This window comes from Anastrepha obliqua, chromosome 4, assembly GCF_027943255.1.
Source record: "Anastrepha obliqua isolate idAnaObli1 chromosome 4, idAnaObli1_1.0, whole genome shotgun sequence".
Classification (NCBI taxonomy): Eukaryota; Metazoa; Arthropoda; class Insecta; order Diptera; family Tephritidae; genus Anastrepha; species Anastrepha obliqua.
In genome coordinates this window covers 11,719,594-11,731,935 of record NC_072895.1, presented here as the reverse complement: position 1 = coordinate 11,731,935, position 12,342 = coordinate 11,719,594, and the positions used below count along the sequence as shown (strand labels likewise).

General features: G+C 35.9%; 1 protein-coding gene across 1 annotated transcript; it reads right to left on the bottom strand.

Moving 5' to 3' along the window:
- Positions 1-569: 569 nt before the first annotated feature.
- Positions 570-11,971, bottom strand: LOC129244883 (phospholipid scramblase 1). Its single transcript, XM_054882779.1, has 6 exons — positions 11,890-11,971; positions 8,383-8,421; positions 8,170-8,319; positions 5,828-6,219; positions 1,357-1,500; positions 570-1,271 (listed from the first exon to the last, which is right to left on the bottom strand). Exons 1-6 carry the CDS (start codon positions 11,969-11,971, stop codon positions 1,242-1,244), a joined length of 837 nt encoding a protein of 278 aa, XP_054738754.1. The 3' UTR covers positions 570-1,241.
- Positions 11,972-12,342: the final 371 nt, after the last annotated feature.

Genomic DNA, 12,342 nt, shown 5'->3' with positions numbered 1-12,342 from the left:
TAAAAAAAATAATTATCTAAGTTTTTTATCGTGCACCTGGTGCGTCGGTGCGACTCTAAAAATCTTCTAGTGATATGGAACAAAAAGCCTGCGGAGGTACTCAAATTCATCAGAAGTCTCCAAATTTTAGGCTTGCGGTCAAGCGCAATAGACCCTCAACAGTGTCAGTCGCAGTGCATTGTGGCCCAATAATAATATGTAATAATACTCTAAGTTTTTTTAAACCATAAATCAACAATATTTTACTTGCAAGTGCATAAAAATATTAAAGTGTCGTGTACAAAATTGTGTATGTATTTGTAAGAAAGCATTCAGGCAAATATATTTGCATTGCAATAGGTTCTATATTTGTATGTACGTATGTCATAGCTGATTAAATTATGTGTACATGTATGTATGTAATAAAATGATATTTGTCTAATCAATTTGTATGTCTGTGTGATTGTATGCATTATAATTGCTATTTAGTAGCTTAACAAAAGAAAACCGCAAGCAACAAGAATAAATGTTTAAACAAGTGATTATTATATAATTGTAAATAAGGTAATTATTATTCAAATTAAATGGTTAAATGTGTATATAAATGAATATATACGATTACTTATACAAATACATAATTATAAATATATATAAAAATATATAAGAACAGGGCCGATGAAAGTGAAATAAAAACGAAAACAGCAAAAATGTCATACATAATGGCTTTAATTTACAATATAAAAAGAAAATTTTACAGTTTTTTGGTTCTGTTTATTTGTTTGTGTTACACTCCTGGTACACTGCTGTTGGAGTGACAGTATTTTGTTGGCGCATATAAAGGAGCACATACACTATTGCATATGTGAGAGGAAATGGATATTGATGTTTGTTGTTATAGCAACGTTAGTAAACTGCAGCTGGTCATGGGTGTTCGCTCAGAGCCGTGTTTGAAAGTACTTGTGCTCCTGCTGTGGGAGTGACAGTATTTTGTTGCCGCTTATAAAAGAGTACCTACATTATTACATACATATGTGAGAGGAAATGAATATTGATGTTTGTTGTTATTAGTAACGTTACTAAACTGTATGTAGTTGGTCATGGATGTTCGCTCAGAGCCGTGTTTGAAAATACATGTGCTCCTGCTGTGGAAGCGACAGTACTTTGCCACATAGAGAAGAGTACGTACACACTTGCATATGTGAGAGGAAATGAATATTGATGTTTGTTGTTATTAGTAACGTTACTAAACTGTAGTTGGTCGCTCAGAACCGTGTTTGAAAGTACATGTACTCCTGTAAGTAAAAAGCAAAACAAAAACAAAAACGCTGTAATCACCGAAGAATTCAATTTCAAGAACGAAGGGAAATCAAAACTCACCAACAAAAATGCCGCGCCCAAAATCAGTGCACGTTCCTTTGCCGATAATTTGGAATCACTAAAATATATGTTTGTGGTATACTGCGATTTTCCGGCCACCCACTTGTGGTCTATGGATGCGCGCAAATCACCGCCAGAGTGAATCTGCAAGTATATGCGTAAGTATTTATGTATTGTATATAATGAGAAAATCATAAGCAAAAATATGCTAAACAATAAACCACACAAACGCGCGTATTGAAGGGATTACATGCGTCCAGAATTTTCAAAAAATTGATTTTTTTTTCTACAGATTATTATTCTTTATAGTTTTAGGCGTATTTCTATGAAATTCAGTTGGAAAAATTCCCCATAGGTACAAAGTAATGGTAAGAAATATAACTGTCCGACAAGAGTCAGACTATAACTGCAACTTTATTTTACAAGATGTTTTTTACTCAACATTTCAAGGAGAAATGATGCAGACCGTGGATCAACTTTTTTTTTTTTTTTTTCATTGTACTTTGGGTCACGTGATTTTTATATACTAATTTTTGTAAAGAAAGATTAAAATACTCTTTTGACGTGATAACGTCTTATAATTCGATTTAACAGGCTGCACGCACGAAAAAATGTGTCGTTACCTTGCTCATTACTGTTCATATGTAGTTACCTTGCTCATATGTAGTTACCTTGCTCATATGTAGTTACCTTGCTCATATGTAGTTACCTTGCTCATATTAGTGTTACCTTGCTCATATGTAGTTACCTTGCTCATATGTAGTTACCTTGCTCATATGTAGTTACCTTGCTCATATGTAGTTACCTTGCTCATATGTAGTTACCTTGCTCATATGTAGTTACCTTGCTCATATGTAGTTACCTTGCTCATATGTAGTTACCTTGCTCATATGTAGTTACCTTGCTCATATGTAGTTACCTTGCTCATATGTAGTTACCTTGCTCATATTAGTGTTACCTTGCTCATATGTAGTTACCTTGCTCATATGTAGTTACCTTGCTCATATGTAGTTACCTTGCTCATATGTAGTTACCTTGCTCATATGTAGTTACCTTGCTCATATGTAGTTACCTTGCTCATATGTAGTTACCTTGCTCATATGTAGTTACCTTGCTCATATGTAGTTACCTTGCTCATATTAGTGTTACCTTGCTCATATGTAGTTACCTTGCTCATATGTAGTTACCTTGCTCATATGTAGTTACCTTGCTCATATGTAGTTACCTTGCTCATATTAGTGTTACCTTGCTCATATGTAGTTACCTTGCTCATATGTAGTTACCTTGCTCATATGTAGTTACCTTGCTCATATTAGTGTTACCTTGCTCATATGTAGTTACCTTGCTCATATGTAGTTACCTTGCTCATATGTAGTTACCTTGCTCATATGTAGTTACCTTGCTCATATTAGTGTTACCTTGCTCATATGTAGTTACCTTGCTCATATGTAGTTACCTTGCTCATATGTAGTTACCTTGCTCATATGTAGTTACCTTGCTCATATGTAGTTACCTTGCTCATATGTAGTTACCTTGCTCATATGTAGTTACCTTGCTCATATGTAGTTACCTTGCTCATATGTAGTTACCTTGCTCATATTAGTGTTACCTTGCTCATATGTAGTTACCTTGCTCATATGTAGTTACCTTGCTCATATGTAGTTACCTTGCTCATATGTAGTTACCTTGCTCATATGTAGTTACCTTGCTCATTGCATTGAATGAACTGCAAGCGAAAGAGCGGAAGGAACGACAAAGCAAACAAAGCAAACGAACGGCAACGTTCGACATCTTGCTCTCCCCTACTTAAGTGAGCGTATATATGTATGTATGTATATGCGCATATGTACATATATAAATTCACGTATTTGTATTGGCATATGCCTTCTTATTGATTATTATTATTTTGATTTACTTGAGAATTTCAAATAAAACCAAGTTTGTTAATAATACCTGTTGTTTTAATGTTATTATTATTATTTTTTTATTATATCTGAAGGAAAAAATGTATGGTAATATTTACCATATCTATACTAATATTATAAAGAGGAAAACTTTGTTTGTTTGGTTGTAATGAATAGGCTCAAAAACTACTGGACCGATTTTAAAAATTCTTTCACCATTCGAAAGCTACATCACGAGTAACATGGATTATATTTTATTTTGGAAATAGGGCTCGAGATATAGGTCAAAACGTGGACCCGGGTAACCTTCGGATGTGTATGTACAATATGGGTATCAAATGAAAGCTGTTGATAAGTGCTTTAATACGGGGTAATTTTCATACCTATTGATGACTAGGGTCTGGAAATATATGCCAAAACGTGGACCCGCCGTGTCTTTGCACCGAATTAAACCAAACTTACACACATTGTTAAGTAGGTATTGAAGATGATTTGCGTATAGTTTGAATACCTATTGGTAGATAGGGTCTCGAGATATAGGTCAAAACGTTGACCCGGGTAACCTTCGGATGTGTATGTACAATATGGGTATCAAATGGAAGCTGTTGGTGAATGCTTTAGTTCAGAGTATTTCCATCCGCTCCGTGACTAGGGTCTCGAGATAGAGACCAAAACGTGGACCCTAGAATGTGTTTGTACAATATGGATATCAAATGAAAGCTGTTGATAAGTGCTTTAATAGGGGGTAATTTTCATACCTATTGATGACTAGGGTCTGGAAATATATGCCAAAACGTGGACCCGCCGGGTCTTTGCACCGAATTAAACCAAACTTACACACATTGTTAAGGAGGTATTGAAGATGGTTTCCGTATTGTTTGGGTACATATTGGTAGATATGGTCTCGAGATATAGGTCAAAACGTGGACCCGGGTAACCTTTGGTTGTGTATGTACAATATGGGTATCAAATGAAAGCTGTTGATAAGTGCTTTAATACGGGGTAATTTGTTATGTTATGTTATGTTATGTTATGTTATGTTATGTTATGTTATGTTATGTTATGTTATGTTATGTTATGTTATGTTATGTTATGTTATGTTATGTTATGTTATGTTATGTTATGTTATGTTATGTTATGTTATGTTATGTTATGTTATGTTATGTTATGTTATGTTATGTTATGTTATGTTATGTTATGTTATGTTATGTTATGTTATGTTATGTTATGTTATGTTATGTTATGTTATGTTATGTTATGTTATGTTATGTTATGTTATGTTATGTTATGTTATGTTATGTTATGTTATGTTATGTTATGTTATGTTATGTTATGTTATGTTATGTTATGTTATGTTATGTTATGTTATGTTATGTTATGTTATGTTATGTTGTGTTGTGTTGTGTTGTGTTGTGTTGTGTTGTGTTGTGTTGTGTTGTGTTGTGTTGTGTTATGTCATGTTATGTTATGTTATGTTATGTTATGTTATGTTATGTTATGTTATGTTATGTTATGTTATGTTATGTTATGTTATGTTATGTTATGTTATGTTATGTTATGTTATGTTATGTTATGTTAAAGTATATGTTATGTTAATGTTAACTCATTCTCTATATCCATACAAAATATGTATCAAACAAATAAAATTAAAATTTTCTTTTGAAAAATGCAACCATTCAATCAGTATTTTCTTATGACGTTATCACGTTAAACTATCGTCAGTAAACCGACTTTGCAGACAACCTCTTTTTTATAAAATTTAAGTACTAATAAACAATGTATACAATTTTTTATATTTATTTCTTTGTTATCCCTTCTAAAAATAGTTTTTCTTTTAGTGCATTTTTGGCTGCTGGATGTATGTAACCCTTTAAAGAAAATATTAGTTGGGGGGGAAAGAAAATCCATTATTTTCATTTTTTATTTTGCGCAAATGGTTTAAAACTATTTTATGGTCGATCTTTAGTTCCTGAGTGATACTACGACTACTAACATCCCGCTAACAACATCAAAAATGCCTGAACGGAATCGACGAAACTAAAATTGGACGTATATTAGCTGTTATGGTGCTCACACTCACCAACGTAAATGTGCATACGCGCCTAGGCTCATATCAGCTGACACGATGAAACAACGATCTATGATACTACGGAACGAAACGGTGGTGAGAATTCATTTACATGGGGCTCTCATCATTGCATCTCTTTCACTGTATCAGCTGATTCGGGCGTACGTTTACGGTGGTGAATGTGAATACCATTACAGAATCGGCACCATAAAAACCATTCACATTTTCAGCCGTTCAGGCCTGGCTTACATTTTCGCCTCCATCAAAACTTTAACAAAAACTGTAAAATGGCCCGAATTTTCTCTTTGCTGACTTCTATTGTTGACACCCTGTAACTCACAACTAAATGGAACAAACAAAAAACAGCAAAGAGATTTTTTTAGTGTGAAATGTCACCTTGACAGCGAGCATAAACTTTAAATTTTTTGTGCGATACTTTACGAAATATCGATCACTGCCAAGAGAATAATGGACTAATATTTTACATTCTTCCTCTTACCCTAAAGAACGACTCTTTTGGCAAACAGAAACAGCAAAATCCCGACTTTTCTGGTCCCTCAATGCAGAAGATCGGCTCACCGGTAACACCATCTTGTATAAAGTATGTGGGTCTGAAGAATGTTGGCGAATGCACTATGCGACCCAATAAATTGCCAGGCATTGTCCAGACCTCTAAGTTTTTGGGATGGCAACAAATTGAGCCGAGAGCAAATTGTTTACGAAACAGCATCGCTTCCTGGTGCGTTTTATCCAGTAAATGCATTTGAAATGGTCGTGCAGAGCCCCATAGTAAACGATTGTTGGACGTTGAACTCTCGGAGGCAGCATAAACGGCATCGCCCAGCGGTGAGCGGACCACATAGCGATTCTCAGAGGACACAGAGGTCAAAGCTAGGATGAAAAGAAAATACACGTTCAATTGGATTTCTTTAAAGTACAGTCAAAAGTAAATAATGTGATCATTCGAGGCATTGGCTACTATTTATCACTCCTATGGTTACAGAGACTTAATATGTCAGGATTCTGCCGGCACTCACTGATCACTAATAGAGGTATATTTAATCGCTGTAGCGACTGATGGCTGTACTTTGAACCATAAACCAGTGAAAATATTTGTCTTTTATTTATAAGCAAATTTTTTTTTTTTGTTTTTTGATAACATTTTTTTTAATAACAACAATTTTTTAGTAACAAATTACATCACGCAGCAGATAGCTAATTAGAAAAATTATATTTTAACCGGTTTTCGCTACTTTTTTATTTTCGTAATTTTTTATGAAAATATGGTTTTTACGTTTACGACCCTCCTACCCTCAGGAGAAGAGTGGGAACGGGACGATGTAAGACAGGGCGAGTCCATCCATGTATACACAGATGGCTCAAAGCTCGAGGGCGGTGTGAGCGGAGGTGTATGTTCCGAACATCTGGGGATCCCCTTCAGTTTTCGGCTCCCCGGCTGTCTTTCAGGCAGTACTGATGGCAATAATAAAAGCCGCGACACTGATACAGTGCGATGCGATATCCGGAAATGATATCTACATTTTCACTGATAGCCAAGCGGCGATAAAATCCCTAACAAAACAGTCGACAACCTCCAAAGTAGCCATGAAATGCCGCACATCTTTTAACGAGATGGCTGAGTCATTTTACCTAACATGGGTTCCTGGCCATTGCGACATTGAGGGTAGCTATAGAGCCGATGAACTAGCGAGACTCGGCACCAAATTGACCGATAAGTACATATATAGATAATAACATAGGGATACCCCTACAAACATGTAAGCTACTCATCCTTGAAGAAATCGTAAGGAAAGCAAACGAAAGATGGAGTAATGAAGCCACCTGCAAAATCGCCCGTCAACTGCGGCCGACTCTAAATACTAAACGCACAGTTTCTCTGCTAAGCCAAAATAAACACTGTCTTAGCACATTGATCTCAGTGAAAACGGGGCACTGCCTAATAGGTAGACACGCCCAAAGGATGGGTGTGCAGACACATGACTTCTGTAGAAGTTGTCTAGATAAGGACGAGGAAGCTATAACCTCACACCTACTGTGCCACCATCCTGCTCTATCCAGGCGTAGGTTTACTATACTATTCTGGGTAAACAATTTTTTAATGAGTTGGAAGATCTCAGTTCTACAGAAATCAGATATATTCTAAAATTTTTAAAAAGCACACACTGGCTTTAGGAGAGATAGGGACCAGCTCCCCACGCGGCATCACAATGGGCTATATGAGCCTGAGTGTGTCCCACAGGACAACCGCTTCAACCTAACCTAACCTATGGTTTTATCTACATTAAATATCGAATAAATCAAAGCTTTAAACTTTGCAAAGAATTTATAAAAATTCCAAAAATTTTCATCAAAAATTCGACATTTCAGTTAGAATCAGAAAGAGAAATTTGTGTACGTAGCCCATTAGATTGTCGTATAATAAAATGTAAATTTAAGTGGCTCAAAACTCTCGTTGAATTTTGATAATTGCGAAGTTGCTATGCCAAATTAGAATTTTTATGGCAACATTAAAAACAATGGAATATCGACAAAAAAAAATAATATCTTTGGCTTGGAAAATTTACAATAGCTAATACTTTTAATATATTTCTTAGTTATAATAACATTTTTATTGAAAAATATGTGAGTTTTTACGCCATTTTCTAGACTTTTTGATACGATTTTATATGAAATTTAATTTTCATGATTTCATCGCTTAATACTTTTATACAAATCGAATACCCAACTACAACACTGACAACTCCACCATTATCTCGAAATTTACATCTGGTTTTTTTTTAGTGAAAACCATCAAGGATTCACTGCATTCGCATGACTTACCTGAATTTAATTCGAATGTCTGCTCAATATGCACTGACGGCAAATCTGTTAAAAAGTCATAACCAGTCATGGGTATGCTGAAAGTGCGTGTGGTGGAGAAGTTGTTATCCACCGTGGAGACTGGTAGGGGTAATGGTATGCGTGCAGCAGCTACGGTGGAAAAATTCATAATAAGTATTAAGTGAAGTTAGATAATATCAAAATCAAACTTACAATTCGGTTGTGACGTAATGCTGACGGGGCCATCATAAACTGGAAAAAAGTGTGAAAATGGCAAATTTGGTACAAAAATTTATTTACAAATAATTATTTGGTTTAAAACAATGGAATATCGACACAAAAAAATTAAAAAATAATATCTACGGCTTGGAAAACCTACAATCGGTGCTGAGTATATCCATAAGTCTATACACTACGCACTATTTCGCCAACGAATTCACGGAAAAGCTATGGACTTTTTACTCATATAAAAGAGGGACTTATAGTAATAAAAACTAGAGTATTATCCACAAATGAAATCTTCATATACTCGGACAGTCAAGCGACAATAAAAGCGCTAGAATCTAAAACCTACTCGTCAAAAAGAGTCTTAGAATGTTTTAAACCTCTAAATGACGTATCAAACTACTACAGAGTACACCTTATTTGGGTGCCAGGCCACAGGAATATAGCAGGGAACTGCAAGGCAAATGAACTTGCTCGAACCGGTACAAGGCTCGATCTCCAACCGGATAAGACGCTGATACCCATCCATGCCTATAGCCACTAGTAAATTACTTATAGATAGGGAAACCATCAAAACGGTAAATTCAAGTTGGCAAAACCTCCCAACATGCGAACTAAGCAGACAGACATGGCCGAAATGGAACGGTGCGGTCGATCGAAAATCTTGTTAAGATTTAACAGAGAAGCTATAAGAAAAATGATAGAGGTATTACTGGTCATTGCCTGATAGACAGCCACGCTAGAAGGTTAGGACTCCCGCACTTCGATTTCTGTAGAAGCTGTGTTAATAGAGAAGTAGAGTGAAGTGAGACACCTTTTATGTGAGTGTGAAAGCTTAGCAACAAGGAGGCTCCGCACCAGGGCCGTAGGGAGCAATTCCGGGCCCCGCGGGAAAATTGCAAATGCGGGGCCTTTCCAATTAAGTCAAATTTATATAATTCGAATTACTCTCGAGTCCGAGCCCCTCTGAGATCTTCGGGCCCAGCGTAAAAAGTCCCCGATCCCCTCCCCCTCTCGTCGGGGCTGCTGCGCACTCTTGATGCGGCATTTTTAACCGATGTAGCGGACATAGCGCATCTAAAACTAACGAAGCTCTGTTCGTTTATTAAAGCTACCGGATGGTTTGAAAAGGAATCCATAGGGTAAGGATAAGCTCCAGTGGTATCACAATGGACCTGCGAAAGGTCTAAGTGTGTCGTTACGACAACCACCCAACCTACCTACCTACCTAGTGTTCATATGCGGGTTACATATATTCTAAGGGACGGTTTTTCAAACAAAACTTAAGTTCTACTTTAGCCGAATCTTAACTAAGTGCAACTAAAGTTTTTTTTTTCAAATTTGCATTTCGCAACGCATGACTTCATTCGGAATATGAATTTATTTTTTCATTTCCAATTTCTTTTATTTTGTGCCCCACAATTTGCTCTCAGCTAATCTCATCTTCTCTTTGCCAAGAAAGCACAATTTAAGTCATTGATGTCCATGACTTAAGTTCAACATAAGTTTCATTCAAAAAGATGTTAGTGAAACGAAAAATCTTAATTGAAACTTAAATTCGACCTAAAAGTGCATTATACTAGGTTGTTCAATAAATTTTTCGGTTCGATAAGAGAGGGCTACTTTTGTTGTTGTTATTATTATTATTATTTTTTTCTTGTTCACTCCTCTCGGAAGCATAGGGCCTCGACAAGACTCAGTCTTGCATTGGTTTCGTTAATCTATTTCGATGTCTGCCAGGGTTGGTGATTAGCCTGTCGCTACCAGTCCTAAGTAGTGGGAATGCCCACCTGTCGTTGCTTAGGAACAACGCCTTTTTACTGTTTAGAGCGCCATCTGTGTTTCACATTTTTCGGCCAGAAGGATCGCACACATGGTTGAGGTCTTCGCTAAATTTTTGCTGTGTCTGCGCTATTGCCGCGGTTGCCCGCTTCTCTTGCTGGCGCCGCCACTGATGCAATATTTAACTGTGTGTTTTTCTTTGTTTTTGCTTATTTTACCAGCCACAATGCAAATAATGCTGACTATTGTGCGGGAGTGAGGATGGAAAGGATAAGTTTGGGTTTGAGAAGTGAGTTTTGAAAATTTTTTTGGAATGGAAAATTATTAGAAAGACGGAAAATATACGGGGGTTTTTAATAAGCGGTGTATATTCAAAGAAAAGTGTTATTTTTTAATATAAATGATCGGATGTTTATTTCATTATAAAGAAGAAGGTATGCCATTAATAGTGGAAAATAACATATGGCAAATGACCACCACGACCACGCTTACGGGACAATATCCTTTTCATGAAATTTTCTATAACCAAATTGCAAAGTGGCTGCCCTATGTCCTCGATAGAATCACGAATTCCATCTTTGAGGTCGTGAATTGATCCTGGGCTGTTGGCGTAGACCTTCTCTTTCACGTGGTTCCCAAGAAAAAAGTCACAAGGTGTTAAATCACAAGATCTTGGTGGTCAATTGTGATCACCTCTTCGAGAGATAACATTCCGGAAACTCATCCCGTAAAAGATCAATGGTTTCCTTGCTTGTGTCGCACGTAGCGCCGTCTTGTTGAAAATAAACGTTATCTAGATCAATACCATCCAATTCTGACCATACAAAATCGTTAATCATCTCTCGATAGTGCAATCCGTTCATCTGTAAGACCTGTTATTGGAAAACCCTTTATTTTAAGAAAATGCAAAAAAAAATCCAAAAACCCCCTAACCCCTTAATCAAATGTTGAGGTCATAACAGCTGTGGAAGCGTTTTTTACAGTTCTGCCAGATTCTCACTTCAGTGATGGAGTTTATAAATTGGAATCTGGCTGGGAGAAGTGTATTGATGTTCAGGAAGGCTATACTGAATACTACAGTGTACTTCAAACCATAAAATTTAGTATTTTTCTTATAGAACCGCAAAATTTATTGAACAACTAGTAAGTCAAGGCCGTAATCTTTTCTCTATAAATAAAAAATAAGGAACAAGTACGCACTTCTTTAATTTGCACTAGAACTTTTTCGCCCACTGACAATTTCATAACGAATTGCCTCGAAATTTCGAAATGCAAGCCATAAAACTTGCACCTGCATTATCTTCACTACTTTTATGGGATGCGCTTTAACGGTTGCATATTGCAAATGAATGTCTATTTTATTTATTTGTATGTTCGATTTTGAAAAGTTATTGCAGCTAATCTGCAAAGTATCGACGTTAACAATAAAAAGACATATCAAACGAGATAAGATAAGTCCGAGCAGGCGGAAAACAAAGACACAAAAATAAATTGAGCCAACAAGGAAGGCTGTTGGTCGCAAAATTGAGTTCTTGAAAACCGCAAACTATTATTTGACTGAACTATACAAATTCTTAGTCACTAGCTTTTCGATATATATTATAATTATCCACTGATTATATGCCAAATTAGTAAGGTAATCGTGCGAAAAAGGTCCGCTATTTATTTACAACTTATCATAGAAATTCGTAAAATTTGTTAAAATTTGTTAACCTCTTGGTTCCGGATTATTTTGTTGAGCGACACGAATTTCACTATCAAATTGTAAATTTCGAACAGCGTCGTTTTGTAACATTTTTAGCGGATATTATTTTTTTATATTTTATTTTATTTTTGCACTTTTTGTTTTTATTAACAAGAAACTCCCGATTGTTTGTTACTTCAGGTTGTTCGTTCAAAAACTGAACACTTGTTCTTGCTGCGAACTAACCACAAACTTCCACCAGCCAAATCAATCTATAAATATTTCTACATTTGATCACTATTGTCTGGAAACCACTCGCATTATTTTTTTTATTTTTATTTTTTTTTTTATCATTATCAGTTGCCGAGGTTTTAGTTACTAATACTTATCAATGACTGATAAAGCAAGTTAAATTTTCCCCTTCACGTAGCACTTAATCAGTAAAAACAAAATTACACATTCACACGCATGTACAGTACGTC

Bases quoted from the DNA above. Each gene is read 5' to 3' on its own strand.
- LOC129244883 (XM_054882779.1), bottom strand. From the start codon at position 11,971: ATGTTACAAAACGACGCTGTTCGAAATTTACAATTTGATAGTGAAATT. The intron at 8,422-11,889 runs GTTAACAAATTT...ACTTTTTTCCAG, and splicing joins AAATAATCCGGAACCAAGAG to TTTATGATGGCCCCGTCAGC. The intron at 1,272-1,356 runs GTGAGTTTTGAT...TTTTACTTACAG, and splicing joins TGGGCGCGGCATTTTTGTTG to GAGTACATGTACTTTCAAAC.